General features: G+C 40.1%; 1 protein-coding gene across 3 annotated transcripts in view; it reads right to left on the bottom strand.

Annotated features, from left to right (window-relative positions):
• The window catches only part of DDAH1 (dimethylarginine dimethylaminohydrolase 1), a 273,752-nt gene that overhangs the window by 239,203 nt on the left and 12,932 nt on the right, over positions 1–21,617 (bottom strand). Inside the window, exon 1 of one of the 3 annotated variants that reach the window (XM_067043361.1) lies at positions 5,855–6,012. The exons of 1 other annotated variant lie outside the window; for it this stretch is intronic. In XM_067043361.1, coding sequence (XP_066899462.1) covers positions 5,855–5,862 — 8 coding nt within the window. In that variant the 5' untranslated portion in view covers positions 5,863–6,012. Of the gene's footprint in view, positions 1–4,984; positions 5,065–5,854; positions 6,013–21,617 lie in introns of those variants that run through there. One more of the 3 variants, XM_067043367.1, reaches the window with a different exon arrangement.

The raw sequence follows: 21,617 nt of genomic DNA, 5'->3' as shown, positions 1-21,617 counted from the left end.
ACTCCCAAACTCATTCTACGAGGCCACCATCACCCTTATACCAAAATCAGACAAAGATGTTACGAAATAAGAAATGTACAGGCCAATATCACTGATGAACACAGATGCAAAAAACCTCAACAAAATACTAGCAAACAGAATCCAGCAGCACATTAAAAGGATCATCCATAAAAATAGAACTACCATATGATGCAGCAATCCCACTACTGGGCATATACCCTGAGAAAACCATAATTCAAAAAGAGTAACGTACCACAATGTTCATTGCAGCTCTATTTACAATAACCAGGACATGAAAGCAACCTAAGTGTCCATGGACAGATGAATTGATAAAGAAGATGTGGCACATATATACAATGGAATATTACTCAGCCATAAAAAGAAATGAAATTGAGTTATTGGTAGTGAGGTAGATGGACCTAGAGTCTCTCCATACAGAGTGAAGTAAGTCAGAAAGAGAAAAAAAAAATACCATATGCTAACACATATATGTGGAATCTAAAAAAAAAAAAAAAGGTTCTGAAGAGCCTAGGGGCAGGACAGGAATAAAGATGCAGATATAGAGAATGGACTTGAGGACATGGGGAGGGGGAAGGGTAAGCTGAGACGAAGTGTGAGAGTGGCATGGACATATATACACTACCAAATGTAAAATAGATAGCTAGTGGGAAGCAACCACATAGCACAGGGAGATCAGCTTGGTGCTCTGTGTCTACCTAGAGGGGTGGGATAGGGAGGGTGGGAGGGAGATGTAAGAGGGAGGGAATATGGGGATATATGTATATGTATAGCTGATTCACTTTGTTATACAGCAGCAACTAACACAACAATGTAAAGCAATTATACTCCAATAAAGATGTTAAAAAAAAGCCTATAAAGTAGGAGTTTGTGTGTGAAATAATTACAAATATAAAATATTAAACTATTTCCATCACTTGTGGAAATACCACTGATTCAGTAACCTTTTTTAGGCAATAAAGAAATATTATACTAAATATACATATTGACTGTAAGAATTTTCTTGATTTCAAAGACATTAAAATGAGGAAGAAAAATGTGAATCTTACAAACAAGGAAATACAATAACTTTCCATTTTAAACCAAGTCAATGCTCTTTCTAATATACTATATTCATTTTTCCTTTGACCTAGGGTTCCCTTTTTTTGATCTTATTTTCCTCTCTTCTCCTTGTGCTCCTCGCACTTACCCAGTCTTATGTCTTGGCCTTGATTTCTCCTATACCAGGAGTACCTGCTCCTCCTTACTCCACTTGTCCAAAGACAGCTATGCCTCCACACCGGGCTCAAACACACCCTCCTTCTTTAACTCTTTTCTGATTCCCCAAATGAAAATGACCTCTTATTCCTCTGAACTATCCTGCATTTTGCACTCTGACATGAAAGTACTCTTGGTGTCTTGTGATAGGGTTATGTATATTCCATCTCTTCACTGGAGCGTACGTTTCTTTGAGATGCAACTGTAACTGATACATCTTTGCACAACTACTCCCAGTGCCCTTCTCCTGTCCCAACTATAAAGCTTAGCAACTTCTTGCATATAATAAGCTCTTAAGCCTATTTGTCAATTGGATGATGAATCAGAACTCATTTAGTGATTTTCCTCTATCATTCATTATGACCAAATGAAGACCGATGGTCCTCAAGCACGTTGCCACTCCTCAGCCAAGAATCGAGGTGCAGGACTTCAAGAAAAGTTCATTCTCTTGCCACAATCAAGTCACAACTTGATGGGCCTACACACCTGCACTTTTCCTAAGTGATAGGCTTTTCATTTCTCCAAGCATAAAACTCTTTTTGAAGGAGGCTCTTTAGAACTTAGGCTAAACCAACCTTCCTTTTAAAAATATAAAATCCTTCTAAGCAACAAACAGAAGAAACACCCTGTGTGCTCAAGTGGAAACTTTTTATCATCTCGTTCTTACTATTTCCTGGAGGGGAAGTTGTTGAGGGAAACCTAAATATTTCTTGGCCTTGGCCCTTGTCCTAGTATTTCATAGGAAAGTGTTACCTTAAAAAAAGAAAAATATTTCACAGACATTCGTTTGTACTCCTCATTATGTCTCAGACATTAGTAAACGGTGTGTTATAGATCTTTGTTTGTATGTTCTTTTGTTTATACTTTACAGGATATAGCAGAATCCTGTGATGACCTACTGTACGACTAAAACTCTTCATCACAGTGGTAGAGCTTGAAAAAAATTTTAAACTTTTTCTCATTTAGTTCTCAAAATAACTCATTGATGTAGGTATCGATATACATATTTTACGAATGAATCAACTGAGAATCCTTCGAGAATCCTTTCAGAATCACTCAAGAATCCTTTCACCCAAGGTCATATAGCTAATAAATGGCAGAGGTTGGGTTTGAATCCAGATATCTTTACTCCAGGACCTCAACTTCGTTCATAATTCTACAAGGAAGCTCATACAAGAAACCGGTGTTTTCAAAGGAGACTATTCATGGAAGAGTCTGACAAACTGCTATTGTGTCATGACCTTTGAAAAGAAACCAAGAGTGAATAATCCTAAAAGCTTACAGATTGCACATGCAAGAATCTGTGTCATTGAGAAGCGTTAAAAGTGTTTCCTCGGCCCATTATTGCTTAGATTCTGAGGAAATCAGGATTCTCTAGCCTCTCAGTCCTCCTAAGTCTATTTCCAGCTATCTGACTTGGAATTCGGTCACAAGAAAACAGGTGGTTTATGTCACCTCATATCTCAATTTCTGAAAACCTTCCAACACCATAAATTCAGGTAAATAGTGATAATATGTGAGGATCTGAACCTAGATCAAGTGTTCCAACCGTTTTAAGGAAACAGCCCTCTGTCTAACCATACCCTCAGCTAACATACTGATTTATGAAAAGCCACCCACAAACAGGAGGAAAATGATGGCACCACTACTCAGGTCCCCCACCAATTCTAACACCAAAATACACTTGCCCACATGTGCTCTCAGCCATCTGCCGTTCCCTCTCCACCATGGTTGGTATGGTTATTTGGCCAATAATTGTTAAAGATGAAATAGAGAAACACAGGTTTTCAGACCACAGCAGGAGATCTTTGAAATAAACCTATGTTGGTTGATTAACACAGGGTGAAATCACAAAAATTTATAAAACATATGTTCAATCTTTATAATGACTGTGAATGAAAAATGTTGCTGCCATATCAGTGAACAAAGGATGTTGCAGCCATCAAGCCACTACAGCTGCCCCAACAGTGAGCCCTGAGGGAACTCAGGATGGAGACAAACAGGATACTGGCCCTAGACAGCTAAGGTGCATATTAAAGGGATGTTTTCAGTGAGCCCAGACTCGCATCTTCCCACACATAGAAAAGTGCTAAATTCATTAAGTTGAAATACCTGGTTTTCTTTAGTTAACAGTAATCTTTTGATGTTCCAACTACCTGGTCTTTGTTGCAAAAACTCCCGTATAGCCTGGCTCTTCCCTTACCTCTGCAGAGCACTTCCTCAGAGTTATTCTGAGAGGCTGCCTCCTGAGCTTGAAGTCCTCAGAAAGTCCACCAAATAAAACAGAATTCTCGACTTTTACGTTGCACATTGTTTTTCAGACGACATGATCTTGAGAGGTAGGCATAATTATTCCCACTTTACAAATGAGGATACTGAGGCTCAGCACGGTTAAATAACTCACCCAAGTCATACAGTTAGAAAGCGGTGGACCCAAACTCTGTCTTCCTTCAAAGTCTATGCTGTTACTGATTCTACCACATTGCTTCTAGGATCTATTTTTGTGTGATATTAAGAGGTAGATGGGGCTTCCCTGGTGGCGCAGTGGTTGAGAGTCAGCCTGCCGATGCAGGGGACATGGGTTCGTGCCCCGGTCCGAGAAGATCCCACATGCCGCGGAGCGGCTGGGCCCGTGAGCCATGGCCGCTGAGCCTGCGCTTCTGGAGCCTGTGCTCCGCAACGCGAGAGGCCACAGCGGTGAGAGGCCCGCGTACCGCAGAAAAAAAAAAAAAAAAAAAAAAAAAAGGTAGATGAAGTCCAGTATAATATATCACCAGATTATCCTCACAAGGAACCAGTAAATGTGCTAACAAAAGACGACCCTCCTCTTTGGAGTCACTCTTAATTAAATTCTTAGTCACAGCTATCTATATACATTTGAACCTTAAAAACAATAAAAAGAAGAAAACAACAGCAACAGTTCAAACATTCTATTGTTTTGAAGAAAACAACAACTACAGTATACAAAAGATACTCTGAGATCTACCTGGATGGTAAGCTTCCCCCAGACCAGTATGAGGCAGACTTGTTCATAAAGCACACAGAAAAGAAGCAACCGCCTCTAAAACTGTCTTCCATCAATTCCTGCGGTTCTGGGCCATTGACCAACGTCAGAAAGTTGATCGCTTCAAGAAAACATACCCACAGCTGCATGCACTCTGGTATTTGGTAATTCCTGGAATGGTTTAGGCAAGTTAAGAGAACTGTTAAGAAAGGAGGAACATAGCACTTAAACTGGCATGGAGAAAATGGATAATGGCAGGTATAGTTGTTCTGTTTGGGCGTATGGTGCCATCTTTGTACAAGAGTACTTGTTTATACTATACATAAAGTAGATAAGCAACAAGGATTTACTGTGTAGCACAGGGAATAATACCTGATATTTGTAGTAACATATAATGAAATATAATCTGCAAAAAAAATACTGAATCACTATGCTGTACACCTGAAACTAATGCAATATTGTAAACAACTATACTTCAATTAAAAAAATACTTGTGTAAGTAATTATTTGAATATCTTACTATTTTATTAATATAAAATTCCTCTGATATTATGCATTTTATCCATATACATCTATAAAAGTGGGACTGAAAATGAAAAAACAAATACTGATACTATTGATAAGGATAGAGCTTATAGATGTAATACAACTACAATGAAGATAGAAAACAGTAGCCAAGCTAAAAGCAGAGAAACTTTGTCAAACCTTTGTCTCAGTTGGTGGATGGTGGGACTTCAGCCAGTACTCCATGTGTCCAGTGGTGAAGGGAAAGAATTAAATTACAGAGCTCAGACAAAATGCTAGAAATACAAATTTAAAACTATCTCTGAAAACCAGATATATTTAGGAATTTTATGTCACTTTTAGTTCTTCGGTCCTAGGATGCTGTTTACAACAGGTTAAGTCTATTATTTGAGTCTTGCGGATTTGTTCATATTTTCAGGAGTGTATTATGTACAGATGTACATAGAGGACTGCTTGTACCTAGTTGTTTTGTCTCCATGCCCATTCATTTAAGCTAAACAGATAACTTTTTTTTTTTTGGCCATGCCGGGCATTTAAGCTAAACAAACAAATTGGATGTCAGGGTGATGAAGCCAGCAGAATAAGCATAAGAACACTAAAACAACTGCAGATTCAGGAGCTGGGGCGAGCATTCAGATTTGTGCCTGGGGAAGAGCCGAGTTTAATGAAGCTGCAAACCAACACCCAAAAGAGGCACAGGCACGGGCAGGCGGCACTGCCTGATGGACAGAAAGCCTTCAGGGTTGCTGCCTTCTTTCAAATGTTGAGGGGAAAAGAAACTAGGTACATGAATCGCATTTAAGTTCCCGGTCTAAAGAACAGCTAAATAAATCATGTCAGAGCACAATGTCCTACGCCTGCTCCCAGGAATTTCTTGAGCTGAGATAAACGTCTGCCAGTGAGTGCCCAACTCTGTCCCCAGCTTTCAGAGTTTTTTTTCCTTCCCTCAGAAGCCCTCTTTTCGTTATGGTTTTATCAGCCAGCCCTACCTATTGTAATCAGACTTGCCTTCCCTCCTAAATAAAAAGTGTGAAGGAAATTTCTACCCACCCACTCATCAGGGACTACAAGACTCTACATCCGGGCTTCCCTGGTGGCGCAGTGGTTGAGAGTCCGCCTGCCGATGCAGGAGACGCGTGTTCGTGCCCTGGTCTGGAGGGATCCCACATGCCGCGGAGTGGATGTTCCCGTGAGCCATGGCCGCTGGGCCTGCGCGTCCGGAGCCTGTGCTCCGCAACGGGAGAGGCCACAACAGTGAGAGGCCCGCATACCGAAAAAAAAAAAAAAAAAAAAAAGACTCTACATCCTGCAAGCTCAGGATGAAACTTGAATCCTTTCAACTACCTGGGCACAGTAGCTGACTCTCAGCTGACTATCACAGCAGCTGCCTGTGGCCCCCTCACAGTGCCACACTATTTACACAGCTGATGCAAGTTTGCCCTGGTTGAGGAATTTGACTCTAGTGGATTCCCCTTAGAATTCCCAAAGAGCCCATTCACCCTGTCCCACCCGTACAGATGCCTGTGGAGATAGGAACAGTGGGGTTCATTTTCTAACTTCCTCTGTACACATTATAATTCTACACTTTTATTTAAAAGCAGGGGTCAGAGAAGAGCTGGGGGAGCTACAAAACATAACATTATATGAGGGAGTTTCAGAAAATATTTTAGGTAAAGCCAACAACCCCCTGCCCCTGCCACTCAAACATTCCTTGGTCTCATTCAGCAACCTAAACTCTGCCCTTCGTGTTTGCAGACACGAAGCATGGCTGGGCGTGACTCCCAACAGAAAAGGAACCTTTCCAAGGCAGAGAGAGGGAAACCCAAAGAGTCAACCAGCTCTCAAAGCAGAGAGGAGAGCAAAGCAGAAGCCTTAATATTCCTCTCTTTTAATAATCTAAATAGACATTTCTCCAAAGAAGATATATAGATTGCCAACAAACAAATGAAAGAAGGCTCAACATCATTAATCATTAGAGAAATGCAAATCAAAACTACAATGAGATATCATCTCACACCGGTCAGAATGGCCATCATCAAAAAAATCTAGAAACAATAGATGCTGGAGAGGGTGTGGAGAAAAGGGAACCCTCTTGCAATGTTGGTAGGAATGTAAATTGATACAGCCACTATGGAGAACAGTATGGAGGTCCCTTAAAAAACTACAAATAGAACTACCATACGACCCAGCAATCCCACTACTGGGCATATACCCTGAGAAAACCATAATTCAAAAAGAGTCATGTTCCAAAATGTTCATTGCAGCTCTATTTACGATAGCCAGGACATGGAAGCAACCTAAGTGTCCATCAACAGATGAATGGATAAAGAAGATGTGGCACATATATACAATGGAATATTACTCAGCCATAAAAAGAAACGAAATTGAGTTATTTGTAGTGAGGTGGTGGATGGACCTAGAGTCTGTCATACAGAGTGAAGTAAGTCAGAAAGAGAAAAACAAATACCGTATGCTAACACATATATATGGAATCTAAGAAAAAAAAAAAAAGGTCATGAAGAACCTAGGGGTAAGACGGGAATAAAGACACAGACCTACTAGAGCATGGCCTTGAGGATATGGGGAGGGGGAAGGGTAAGCTGTGACGAAGTGAGAGAGTGGCAGGGACATATATACACTATCAAATGTAAATTAGATAGCTAGTGGGAAGCTGCCACATAGCACAGGGAGATCACCTCTGTGCTTTGTGACCACCTAGAGGGGTGGGATAGGGAGGGTGGGAGAGAGGGTGATGCAAGAGGGAAGAGATATGGGAACATATGTATATGTATAACTGATTCACTTTGTTGTAAAGGAAAAACTAACACACTATTGTAAAACAGTTATACTCCAATAAAGATGTTTAAAAAAATAATAATAATTTAAAGCCTTGCTATTCACAGAGGGAAAGAAAACGTGAGACACATGATTTTACCATGACAATAAGACACAGCAGAGGTGATAAGCTAGAGGAAGTAATTTTCTGAAGCCCTTCTTGATTTTTTTAAAGATAAGGATCAATTTTTTTCTCTGTCAATTAGTAAAATACGTTAGAAATGTCCGTAACCTCCCGTTCTCACTACTAACTGTTATAGCAGTCAGTGGCAGTCCAACCTTGCCAGTGGTGGGGTCTGCTTTTCCCAGCTGTGAATAACTTCTTTTGCTAGAAACATTGGTCAGAAATGGCTCTCCATTCAGGAGAGAGGTGTATATGAGATGCAAATGTATATCCAAAATGTTCCCTTTCTTAATTTACTTCCCTTGCTGCTAATTTTCTCCTAGCCTAAATAATTAATCTTCCTACATTGCTCAAATAAACTCCATCTAAGTCAGCTCAACTTTGAAAAGGAGAAGAAGTTGAGGTAACTGATCTTCCCACATATGTCCAACTTCTTTCTTTTGAGGAAGGCAAAAGTATAGTCTCAAGGTTAAGGGCCTAGGTTTTGGTGCCAAACTCTATGAGTTTGACTTTACTCTGTTAAATTGACTTGGCAACTCTGGACAAATCACTTTCATCTCAACTTTCTTATTTGTATCAATTTCCTTATTTATAAAATGGGAACAACAGTAGTTCCTAATTGGGGTGGTTGTAAAGATTAAACATAACACACCTTGAATATGTAGACTGAAAAAAGTACACAACCTAAAAGTTCAGAGTTATGGTTTATTTGGTGGACAAAACTAAAGACTTAAGCCTGGGACACAGCATCTCAGATAACTCTGCGAGACTGCTCCAAAGAGGTGAGGTGGGGAGCCAGGATATAGAGGAGTTTCTGCAACAAAGACCAGGTAGTCAGAACATCAGAAGATTACTGTTACTTAAGGAAATCAGATATCTCAAGTTAAGGAATTTAGCGCTTTTCTCTGTATGGGAAGATGCAGGAGTCTGGCCTCACTGAAATCATTCCTTTGATATGCACTATCTGGGGCCAGTATCCTGTGTTTTCTCATTCTGAGTTTCCTCAGGTTGCAAGGTGGGTGGGGGTGGGGGGGAGCAGGTGCTACATAGTCTGATGATTTGGCGCCAGGCATTACCTTTCTATCCTAAGCTCCCTCAGGGCTCACCATCCAGGTGGCTGTAATGTGATGGCTTGATGGCTGCAACATCCTATTACCCCAAGCAAAGTAAGCACTCAGTAAAGTCCATGATTACTATCACAGGCTTTTCCATCTCTAGACAGATTCAAGCAGACCATGCGAGGACAGAAGGCAAACAACACTGATGAGAGAGAAGTCACAGATAAAAGGGTTCTGAACTGTTAGTGGCATAGAAACAAATGAAAGTCAGTCACCTTTTTATTAAGTCTAAACATCATGTTATACTGGTGATTATTCACAGGCTAATGATTTGTAAGAGGTAGAAAACGGTCTTTCTGTATATGTACAGAAACAGTAGGAAGAGCTTTATTTGAGTGATTAAAGAGAACTTAGAAAAAAGAAAATTTTTTAAAAACACTTTGGCAGTTTCTTTTATTTATTTTTAAATTAATTAATGTATTTATTTATTTATTTTTGGCTGTGTTGGGTGTTCTTTTCTGTGCAAAGGCTTTCTCTAATTGTGGCAAGCGGGGGCCACTCTTCATCGCGGTGCGCGGACCTCTCACTATCGCGGCCTCTCTTGTTGGGAGCACAGGCTCTAGATGCGCAGGCTCAGTCGTTGTGGCTCACGGGCTTAGTTGCTCCGCGTCATGTGGGATCTTCCCAGACCAGGGCTCGAACCCGTGTCCTCTGCATTGGCAGGCAGATTCTCAACCACTGCGCTACCAGGGAAGCCCTAGAAAAAAATCAATTTTAAATTGAAGAATTAAAAAAAGAAAAAGAGAAATGCTTAAAAAAGAGGAGGCTTGGTCTTCCCTGGTGGCGCAGTGGTTGAGAGTCCGCCTGCCGATGCAGGGGACGCGGGTTCGTGCCCCGGTCCGGGAAGATCCCACATGCCGCGGAGCGGCTGGGCCCGTGAGCCATGGCCGCTGAGCCTGCGCGTCCGGAGCCTGTGCTCCGCAACGGGAGAGGCCACAACAGTGAGAGGCCCGCGACCCAAAAAAAAAAAAAAAAAAAAAAAAGAGAAGGCTAATGAATAAGAAAGAAACTCACTTCATGCTCAGCTGATCTCCATAATAATGCCAGTGTTCAGGGACAGAAATAACCTCATATTACAGGCTTTCTGGGATTCAGGGAGGGAGTTGCACTATAAATTACTATGTACTCTGGGGATTGAGTTAGACCCACAGTGTAACTCTATCTCTGCCCTTACCCATCTCAGAAGGTCCAGCTTAAACCCTTTCCCATCCCCTCAAAGGAGAAAATTGGTCTTGTGGTTAAGAGAAAAGAGGCCAGAGTAGGGAAAACCCGCGTGGGAGTACTGGAACAACCGCTTATTAACTAGGTGGTAATAGATGACATAACCTTGCTAGCCTCAGTGTCCTCATCTGAGAAATGGAGGCAACCACCCCTGAGTAGTATCTTTCTCAGAGGTCTGTGTGAGCAGTCAATGTGAAGATGCACAGTGGGGATAAAGGTCTCCCATCTTAAGTATCAGGAGGCAGAGCCCAATCCAACTGTTCATTTTATAGGTAAGAAAACTAAAATCTAGAGAAGTTAAAATCTAGCCCAAGGTTATATAGTTAGTTTCAAAGCCTGGACTAGAACCTAAATTCTGATTCCTAATTCTGTATTTTTGCACTAAATGTGCTTCTGCCTCCATGGAGCTTTGCAAACATTCTCCCACGTTGATTTTGCCCTTTTCTGAACATTTTCAGAAAGTACGATTTTCAACTAGTACCATCAGTATAGCACTCGGATACTCTCAAACAATAAATTTGTTCCCTCGACTACATTATAAGTTCCTTGAAGTTATAAAAGAGGTTTCAAGTGTCTTCTGTCTATCCACAAGTGTCTATTCAAATGCCGGGCACATAATATTATTAATTGATTGATAGAGTGGTTTCTTTAGGAAGAGGTTTTACTTGGAATAAAATGTTGCCTGAGGAAGATGCCTACCAGCTGTGCAGGTCTGCAGAAGATTAGATCAGAGGAAATGGGTTTTGAACATGCCCAAAGAGACCCATAAAAAATCAACTGCAAGGGAATTTAAACACAGAAATAATGGAACAAAGAAGGCAGATGTCTCCCTCCTCATGTAAATTTTTTAAAATAAACAGTCTATTTTTAGATAAAAATGCATTGACATAGGCCGTTGGTTCCTAACCTGTAGTCGGTAAACCCCAACTGTTGCAGAGTTGCTGCAAAGGATCTCCAAATTGATTTGTACATTAAACATTATAGAATGAATAAATAATGTATTGCACCTATATAGAATACGTTTTCTCTCAAAATGCACGTGCAGTCTATTTTGATTTAATAAAATACAAATGCTTTAAACACATTGTGGATTTGGTTATAATTTTTGTCCATTACGTATTTTTAGTTCAATCAATAAAGTAGTGGCTAACACTTATTGAGCATTTACAGTGTGGCAAGCACAGTGCTATGTTATTGATATTATTTTGTTTACCTCTTATTAGCACCCAGAAGGTAGGTATAATTGTTACCCCCATTTTACACATAAGAAACTGAGATTTGTAGAATTTAGTTAACTCACCCTTCCGTTTTACTGGCAGGAGATTATGGAGGCAGAATCTGACTCCAAAGTTTGCAGTATTGCTCATTGTTAGGCTACTTCCTAACTGACAGGTATAAAACATTTAACCTATTTACATTCATGTATATGTGTGTAGGAAGTGAGTGTTTATCCACGAAATTTGATATTTAAAAAAATTCTCATATCTGCAAGGGTTAGTAACAGCACAAACTGGAGGTTACAAGTGGCTCTGGAATAATTAGCTCCCTGAATTTTGACAAGCCAGGTGCTCAGAACTAAGGAATTCAACTGATTGATTTCTAAAAATAGCTCCAAGACAGAAATTCTATCATTCTATAATTCAGATCAGCATTTCCCAAGATAGATTCTGCAGAATTCTGGCCATAAAGGATGTTCCACAGAGAAAGGTTTCCATGGTCAAACAAGCCTGAAAAACACCATAAATGAAGAGAACCACCACACACAAAAGAGAATATCCTCTTTTGGAAATTCATAATTACATTTTCACATATTAAAAGCTCTGAGAAGTCCTGCAGAGCACTAGAGTACACAAAATTAAACATGTTCTCTGCTTGTAAGACTTCTCAACAAGGAAACTTTTTCATTCTGTGTAACCCAGAGTAACCTAAAAATATCTGGGCATCAAATGTCTTCTGCACAAAACTATTTTCATGGAATTAGTTCCACAGAACATTTGTAGATTATAACCCAACTTTGTCAGTCAAAACATTTCTCAATTAATGTGGTAGGCTACAAAAAGCGACTTTTGAGAGTCTTCCAAACACTATCATTCTATAGTGGTATTGGCTTTCAGAAAGCTCTTTAGCCTAAAGGTATGTTTATAGAAGGCCTATACAGACTTACTTTTTTTGTTTCTCTTCAAGCACAGAATAAAAATTTTATAACAGTGACACTCTGAAGGTTCTGTCATTCTATTTTTCAAAATCTGTTCTAAACTAATGCTTCTCAAACTTTACCATCATCAGAATCACCTGGAAGTCTTATTAAACAAAGGATTGCTGAGCCTACCGTAGTCTTTCTCATTCAGTAGATCTGGAATGAGGCCTGAGAATTTACCTGACATGCTGCTGGTATGGAGACTATACCACTCATCTAAATCTCTTGTGTTAGATTTAGATCATGAAGTAGAACATGGAAGATGTTTTGGTCTCTGCATCTATCAGCAAGGGCTGTTCTCATTCATTTTCTGTAAGTTTGATCCTTAGATATTTAGCCAAATACCCATGGTGTTTTATTTGTGCTTTGAATTTTTTGCTTACAAAAGTGTCAAAGCTTCAGGTATCAAAGATAAAGAAAGGAGTTAGGAGAACAGAGGATGTCTTTGGCCAAGCTTTAATAAAAGAAGAAATTCTGAAAATATTTCATATTTATCTATTTAAGAGCTAAATCTCTTATTTCTCATTTAATCATATGGATTAACCTTTAGCAGAGTGAACTTATTCTTGTCCCCTTGGAGGAGTGATTAAGTAATACTTTGTCAATACAGACAAATATACAGCACTGACACTTTGGCTGGGGCTCCATTCACTGTAACCCACAGACCTTTAATTTAGACCTTTAATTTCTACAATAGAAATTTCTATGATGCTGAAGAAGCTATAGAGTCAAGGAACTCTTTAAAATAATAGTGATTATACTGTTCTCCATAGTGGCTGTATCAATTTACATTCCCACCAACAGTGCAAGAGGGTTCCCTTTTCTCCACACCCTCTCCAGCATTTGTTGTTTGTAGATTTTCTGATGATGTCCATTCTAACTGGTATGAGGTGATACCTCATTGTAGTTATGATTTGCATTTCTCTAATAATTAGTGATGTTGAGCAACTTTTCATGTGCCTCTTGGCCATCTGTATGTCTTCTTTGGAGGAATGTCTATTTAGGTCTTCTGCCCATTTTTTGATTGCGTTGTTCATGTTTTAAATATTGAGCTGCATGAGCTGTTTATATATTTTGGAGATTAATCCGTTGTCCGTTGATTCTTCCATTCTGAGGGCTGTCTTTTGTTTATAGTTTCCTTGGCTGTGTGAAAGCTTTTAAGTTTCATTAGGTTCCATTTTTGTTTTCATTTCCATTACTATAGGAGGTGGGTCAAAAAAGATCTTGCTGTGATTTATGTTAAAGAGTGTTCTTCCTATGTTTTCCTCTAAGAATTTTATAGTGTCTGGCCTTACTTTGAGGTTTTTAACCCATTTTGAATTTACTTTTGTGTATGGTGTTAGGGAGTGTTCTAATTTCATTCTTTTACATGTAGCTGTCCAGTTTTCCCAGCACCACTTATTAAAGAGACTGTCTTTTCTCCACTGTATATTCTTGTCTCCTTTGTCATAGATTAGTTGACTATAGGTACGTGGGTTTATCTCTGTGCTTTCTATACTGTTCCATTGATCTATATTTCTGTTTTTGTGCCAGTACCATAATGTATGGAGGTTCCTTAAAAAACTAAAAATAGAATTACCATATAACCCAGCAATCCCACTACTGGGCATATACCCAGAGAAAAGCATAATTCAAAAAGACACATGCACCCCAATGTTCACTGCAGCCCTATTTACAATAGCCATGTCATGGAAGCAACCTAAAAGCCCATCGACAGATGAATGGATAAAGAAGATGTGGTACATATATACAATGGAATATTACTCAGCCACAAAAAGGAATGAAATTGGGTCATTTGTAGAGATGTGGATGGACTTAGAGACTGTCATACAGAATGAAGTAAGTCAGAAAGAGAAAAACAAATATCATATATTAACGCATGTATGTGGCGTCTAGAAAAATGGTACAGATGAACCGGTTTGCAAGGCAGAAATGGAGACACAGATGTGGAGAACAAATGTATGGACAACAAGGTGGGAAAGGGGGGTGGGAGGGTGGGATGAACTGGGAGTTTGGGATTGACATATATACACTAATACGTATAAAACAGATAACTAATAGGAACCTGCTGTATAAAAATAAATAAATTAATTAAATTTAAAAATTAAAATAATAGTGATTATAATTGTAGCTACAGAATCACAAAATTGGCGCCGCCTGGAGTAATAAATGCTTTCCTGGGAAACTGCAAGTCAAATTACCATCAGTTGGATCCTATTTATATATTTACATATTCTAATTTTGAATATGCTCAACTGACAGTTTCTTAACCCTTTACTTTGAAGTTTCTGCTTTTTATGTGCTCTTCAGCCCTACTGACCTGTCAAGGAAGAAAGGACAGAAACTAATCTTTACTGAGCATCTTCTAAGGGCTCCATCATTTCATCTACAACAAATTTGTGATGAGGGACTGATCCCTAGAAAAACTAAGGCCAAGAGGTTCCCATCACATTGATAAATGGCAGCATTAGGACATAAGCAGCCGTGACCAGTCCAGAGTCCACTCTTCTTTCACCCCACTTCACCAACGACTCTGCTTCAAGTCCTTAGTGATTCTCGGATGGAACAGGAGAGCTCGCTCTTTAAAGGACAGCTATAGGGGAGAATTATTTGGTGTAGAGATGAATTACCCATACTTTATAAGCTTTAACATTATCATTTTCACACATGTGTCACCTTAGAGGTGAAAATATCTGGTACTGAAACTAAGTGAGAGGCAGGGTGGGTGTTAACTAATGGATAAAATTAAATCAAAACATTTTACTCAGAAGGATGCAAAATGTTACACCTTTACAGACTCTTGTTTAATAAGCCCAGCAAACAACCCAAGGGTGTAATAAAAAAAAAAAGGTACAATTTAAAGGTCCTCCATGAGCACTTCCACGTTAATCTCAGCCTTAAGAAGGCACATGCTGTGTTAGTCTATCTACTCTACCTGTAGTGAAAACACCACCAACAACAACTCGCTAGCACTGCCTTGGTTATATAAAGCAGTTCATGGCAGGGTTTTGGTAAAAGAGAAAACATCCCTTCTACGCGGTCTCTGAAACCCTGTGCAAATAAATTTCTCCCAAGTAAGCTGAGCTCTGCCCACGAAGCATTCTTTAGGGCTTAGTATATGTGTAAGCTGAGTTCCCCGCTATTATCCACACTATGTCAGGAAGGCTTTTTATGAATGTGTGACCTTAGGTTTTAAAAGGAGACCACAGAAGTTGACAATGACCTAAACTAACCGTTAATGTCAGCCTTTCAGCTCAGAGAATATTACTGATGAATCCAGGCTAGAGAGGGCTGCTCTGCAGCTTTTAAACCACGCACGAAATTGCCAGTTTTAATAGTTACTGGGGTGTGAGAGACACGGCAATTGGCTGTTCATGACACCTCTCGGAAAGTGTTTGTTAGAAATAAACAATGTTTGTGAATAGAGCTCTACCACACTGGGATCTGCTGGTTTTCACTGGTTAATTCTCCAGATTACTTCGGTAACTTTATGTCAACAGAAATCCAGCTTCTTCTGAGCAGACTTAAACACTACTGATCTGCACAGAATGATACCAACTCCCTGCTCATTCAGAGTATCAGAATTTCTAGATCAGAAACACAGACCAATATTTACAGCATTTACATTAGCAAGAGTCAAATGAAGTTCCTACTTTCCTTCCTTCCTTGATGTAACATTACTGACCACCTACTCCTGTGAGAGACACTAGTGACAAAGATGATAAGATGTGGTCTATTCCCTCGAGGGGCTCAATCTAATTCACAAAATAAACATGAAATGTACATGACACCATAATAGGACAGATGTTATAGTAGAAAACAGAATATCATGGGAGACCAGAAGGTAGCAGCCTACTGCATCACGCTTCACAGAGGTGACATTTCAGTTGGGTATTAATTGATGACAAGGTATTTGCCTGGTGGAGGAAGAGGTGATAGAGAGAACTCTTTAGGCAGAGAAAAGATCATATGCAAAGACTTGGCAGTGACATAGGGCATGGTATGCCAGGGAATGGTGAGGAGTTCTGTGGGGTTGCCACAAAGAGTTTGAGGGAATGATGGAAGAAACAGCAGAAAGTCTAGATCTTCTTAGCTAGGGCAAGTGTTTGGGGTGGACATGGGAAATTGAAGGAAGAAACAGCAGAAAGTCTAGATATTCTTAGCTAGGGCAAGGGTTTGGGGTGGACATGGGAAATTGAAGGCAGTGAAATTGAAGGGCTGCTGAGGCACAGATTCACCGGGATGAGGGAAGGTGGGCTGAAATCCCAAGGGGATGACTAGTCCTACCAAGTATCCAATCCAATCCAATCCAAATACATCTGGACAAGTCTTCGCTAAAGGAAGGTCCATACCTAGTGATGCATCATACCATTTCAAGCCACCATTTCTGGAGAAAGAGTCACTGTTACTGTTTCTTATAGACCAAAAAAGAGAGAAAGCCCTTTCTCCTTTCCTTTCAAAGGGAGACTATATTAAGCCCTACAGAGACTAGCCATCTTTTTCCCCCCAAATCTCACCTCTCCAATGCATCTTCCACACTGCTGCCGGAGTCATCTTCCTAAAACACAGCTTTTAAAACCTGGCTTCTCAGTGGCTATAGAGTCTGAAGCTGAAATTCTTTAGCAGTCTTAGCTTTTCCTCATACAACATACCTTTCTACACTTCTGTGTTTTTGCTCATGTAGGCATGACATGTCTTTCTCCCCTACTCTTAATCTATCAAAATTCTACTTGTCCAAAGTCCAGCACAATGGCCTCAATGAAACCTCTCTTAATTCTTCTCGTCATGATTATTCCTTCCTCTTTACCCATATTTCCTTGCTAGTTCCAACCAAGCACCTATTTACTCTGCCATGTAACTTTTAGGTAGTCTCTGGGAAGTTTTTATTAGGGTAGACATCTTGACTAGGGAAAAGGGAAAGAAGGGAGGGAAGAAGGTTGGTTTCTGAGTAGACAGAGTTACTAACTCCTAGACAAGAATCTGGTAGAGGCAGTTTGAGTAGTAAATAAGTGAGACACAGATGCCAAAGCGGAAGACTGTATTTTCTCAAGATGGCTGCAACGATATTTCTCAAGCTGTTCTACAAAGTGGCCTCTTATCAGGAAATGGATCCTATCTCTCTCCTCTTGAATCTGGGATGGCCTTAGGACTCACTTGTAACCAACAGAATGCTGCAGAGATAATGCTGCATGGCTTCTGAGGCGAAGGCAGAAGAGTCCCTGCAGCCTCTCCGTGGTTCTCTTGGGTTGCTTGCTCAGCCCCCATGCAGGATGTCTGCCCCCTCCGAGACTGCGGTGCTGGAGACACCATGTGTACGTGCTCCAGTAGATAGTCCCATCTGAGCTCACACTCCCACATCCCACCAAGATGCCAGACACGTGAGTAAAATCATCTTAGACCCATTTGACCAGCCATCCTCCAACTGACTACCACTGAGTGACCTTGCCATCTCAGGAGGAACAGAAGAATCTTTTTTTTCTCAGAAGAAGCTGAGTCTTGGCTAAATTCCTGACTCACAGAATCCGTGGGATACAAGTTAATGGGTACTGTTCTGTTTCAGGTTACTGTCTTCTGGAGTAGTTTGGTATATAGCAGTAAATACCAGAGAAGCCAAGGAATGAATGAATCCTGACCCTGCCTTTTATTCTGAAAGTGAATCAGTCTTCTCAAATAGTTGTCATCAGTGGCCAACAAAAACTTCTAGGATCTCCTGAAAACATTTAGGGTGTTTAGTGAGAACCAGTGAGTGACTTGAGTCCTTAACTGTTAATGTTGAGGCCAGAGGCCATTGGGAGCCCAGGGGCTACCCTCAAAGGTTAGTGTTGCTGATCTGACCAGTAGAAGGTGTCCCTTCGTAGGCCTGTGGAAGCTCACTGCAGTTTGTAGAAGCACAAATCAGAGGTCAGAGGAAGGAAAAGATTTTTTGTGCCCAGCAGATGGTAGAGACCAGAGGCTCGATAAATATCCATTGTGTGAATTGACTGAATTCAGACATTGGAAGCAATATTGGTGATATAGTTTACTGAGAGGCAACGGGCAACTGAGGCAATACGGGTCACCATATGAGTTATAACTGGATATGTGATGCAGATCTGTACTCACCTCTTCTGAGCATTTTAGTCAGAGTGCTCGCAGGTTGGAGAGTTGTGACCAGTCTGCTGGATTCTCTGCGGAGGGACTTTCTAAGGATTCTGGCCAGGAGTTGAATGTCTTGCCCTCATAAGGTAACCTGGGCCTCTGCCTACCGTGAGCATCTTCACGTGAAGGTTCAACTTGTTGCTCACACAGCATTGGCCTTTCTCTTCTCACCATTCTGTGCAACTCATTAGATAAGTGCTCGCACCCACAGATTAGATCCTCTAATCATTTTCAACCATTATTCTAAGCCCTAAATGAAACCTTCCTCTTTTCTGAGCTCACAATAGCCTCTTTTTCCTCTGGACCATATTTAAGATCTCCCATACCGATTTAAACCTATTAATGCCTGAAGGAGAGACTGACTCAAGACCAATGTACAGGCCTTCAGAGTTATCCTGAAAAGGAAATTATGAGATTTCTGATCTCTAAAGCAGCTTTCTTTTACTGGGAGAAGAGGTCAGAATCATGTCCTATATTTTCAGAAGGGCTTTTATATTTTTATTCAATGAATATTTTTGAAGCCATAATCCTGACTGAGAATGTGCTTTAAGCTAGATTTTTAAAAGAGTTAAGATTTTGTTGTGATTTTCAAATGGCTAAAAATTTTATCAGTCAAATATCTCATTTTCATTAAGTTGATAACAAATTGCATAATTTTTAGGATTATAACTGCATATTTCCCTCATATAAATCTTAGGATTCCCAGTCTCCTGGAGAAATCTCAACTTTGCCTCTATTTTTAGAATAAAGTCAGAGATTTGTTAACTATACTGCAAAGAAACTGTTAAACAAAAGGGCCATTTACTCATGGATTCAGGCTAATAAAGCCTTGAGTCAAAACAAATGGAGAAATTGGCTTTAGGGCTAGACAGAAGCAATTATTTGTTTCACAGTCAGTTTTGGTTTGGAGAGCCGAATGAAGAGTGATCCCTCAACAAGGGGTGGGTGTAATGCACTGTCAGTCATCCTTAATCAGGGCAGTACCCCAAATCGCCTGTCTTCAGTCAGGACCCCTTTGTTTCACATGCGTTTCTCCATATTCTTGACTAATAGTATACATACTCATTAGTCTACTAGCAGACTAATGCATGTCCATTAACACATACATTATCATTTAAATATTTAAGAGGGACATCTAAATCACTTTTTAAATGTGGTATTATGTTCAATTATGCAGTCATTTGAAGCTAAATTTTAAAAAACAAGCAGTGCATTTTTCAGTGGTTTATATGCCTCCTTGTACGCTAAGTTCCTTGAGGGCAAGATCTGGATGATTCATCTTTGTATGCTTTTTGGTGCCTGGCACAGTGTCTTGCACAGTGCAGTGAAGTAAATAGTTTTGGAATGAATGAAAAGAAGCCTCTTTGAAGAGGAAGGGGTGGATTCCACGTGAATGCATAGACTAGTTCTCTGACAACCATGTGATTTAAAAGGAACACCTGTACAGTCCTGCATAGTTTGCAAGCACTTCCATACATTTATCGTCTCTAAGCAAGTGTCAGTAAGCTTATTTTACTGCAGAGGAAATTGATTTATAGAGAGATTATGGAATTCACCTCAGATTTTCTGACTCTCTAGTTCATGGAATTAAAAAAGCTAGATTTTTAAAAGAGTTAAGATTTTGTTGTGATTTTCAAATGGCTAAGTATTTTATCAGTCAAATATCTCATTTTCATTAAATTGATAACAAAATTGCATAATTTTTAGGATTATAACTGCATATTTCCCTCATATAAATCTTAGGATTCCCAGTCTCCTGGAGGAATCTCAACTTTGCCTCTATTTTTAGAATAAAGTCAGAGATTTGTTAACTATACCGCAAAGATACTGTTAAACAAAAGGGCCGTTACTCATGGATTCAGGCTAATAAAGCCTTGAGTCAAAACAAACGGAGAAATTGGCTTTAGGGCTAGACAGAATCAATTATTTGTTTCCCGGTCAGTTTTGGTTTGTGGAGCCGAATGACACACACAAACAAAATAATCTCCCAAATTCATTCAAGAGGCCCATGTTTTTAATGTCCTAATCTACCTACCTCATTATCATCAAAGCTCTATCTACAGCGGGAGAACATTGGACATCATATCAGTTCCTTCAACTGCAGCTAGATATGCCCATCCCCCATCCCCACAGAACACACAGAGCGGCTGACACGATCTGCTGCTGCTGATCCTGCTGGCCCAATTTGTAGTGCGTGAGCATAAAATCTGGTGCTTAGCTTTGCAAACACTTAATCATCAGGTATGATGTCAGGAGACAATGAAAAATCAACTCTAGCTTGTAAAACCTGAAGACCTGCTCCAAAAGAAAGCTGAAATTAAGTATTCTGGCCCAGAAATGTTTGAGTTCCTTGCAATATTAGGAATATGTAATAAGGTAAAATTCTCCTTACTGTTACTTATTTTGACATGCTTTTAAGCATCATATAAATACACTTATCATCAAAATGATGTAAAGGCAGTCAGCACCCAGGGCAGAAGAATGCGCTCACCATCCTCCCACCCCTGGCGGCTCTGCCAGCGGGGTGTGAGTGGTAGTTGGAACAGAGGGCAGAGCAGGCTGGGGAGAGTTGCCTCCCCCTTCTGTGAATCAAAGCCAAAAAAGGTTCTTCATTGCTGCTGGGTCTTTGATCTCTTGCTTCCTATTTTTAGAACTCTTCTGTCCAATACCCTCTGCCCCATTGCCATGACCTTTCATGACACACTTCTCTTGGTGGTTATTTTGGGATCCTACTCCTTTCCCAAAGTATTACTACAGCTAGAATTAATGTATGAGGTACATCAGCAGAAGTCTTTGCTTGAAAAAGGACCCAAAGGACACATTCCCACATGAGGGTGAGGGAGCTGGTGTACAGAGAACAGATTCATCATCCATATTTTTAGTCATCAAAGCATTCTAGAAGGACTAAGGACTTAACGTAGCAGATACCACAACCTCACAAGACAGCATTATCCAGGTGCACAATCTGGGCATGTGGATTTTGAAAATGTGTCCAGCACGGCTAAAGGGGTATAAATGTATGTGTTGTTTAAGGGGTAGAGAAAGGAGAGACAACCATAAAAAAGCCATAGGATTGATCACTTCAGCTTTCTTTTGCAGACTTTATCTCTCCCTAAATCTACAAACCATATTAAAGAGTCAGCGCCTACAATGAGGGAAGGTCAGAGAGATCAAGCACGC

Source organism: Kogia breviceps, chromosome 1, assembly GCF_026419965.1.
Source record: "Kogia breviceps isolate mKogBre1 chromosome 1, mKogBre1 haplotype 1, whole genome shotgun sequence".
Taxonomy (NCBI): Eukaryota; Metazoa; Chordata; class Mammalia; order Artiodactyla; family Physeteridae; genus Kogia; species Kogia breviceps.
This window is presented reverse-complemented; position numbering and strand designations above follow the sequence as displayed.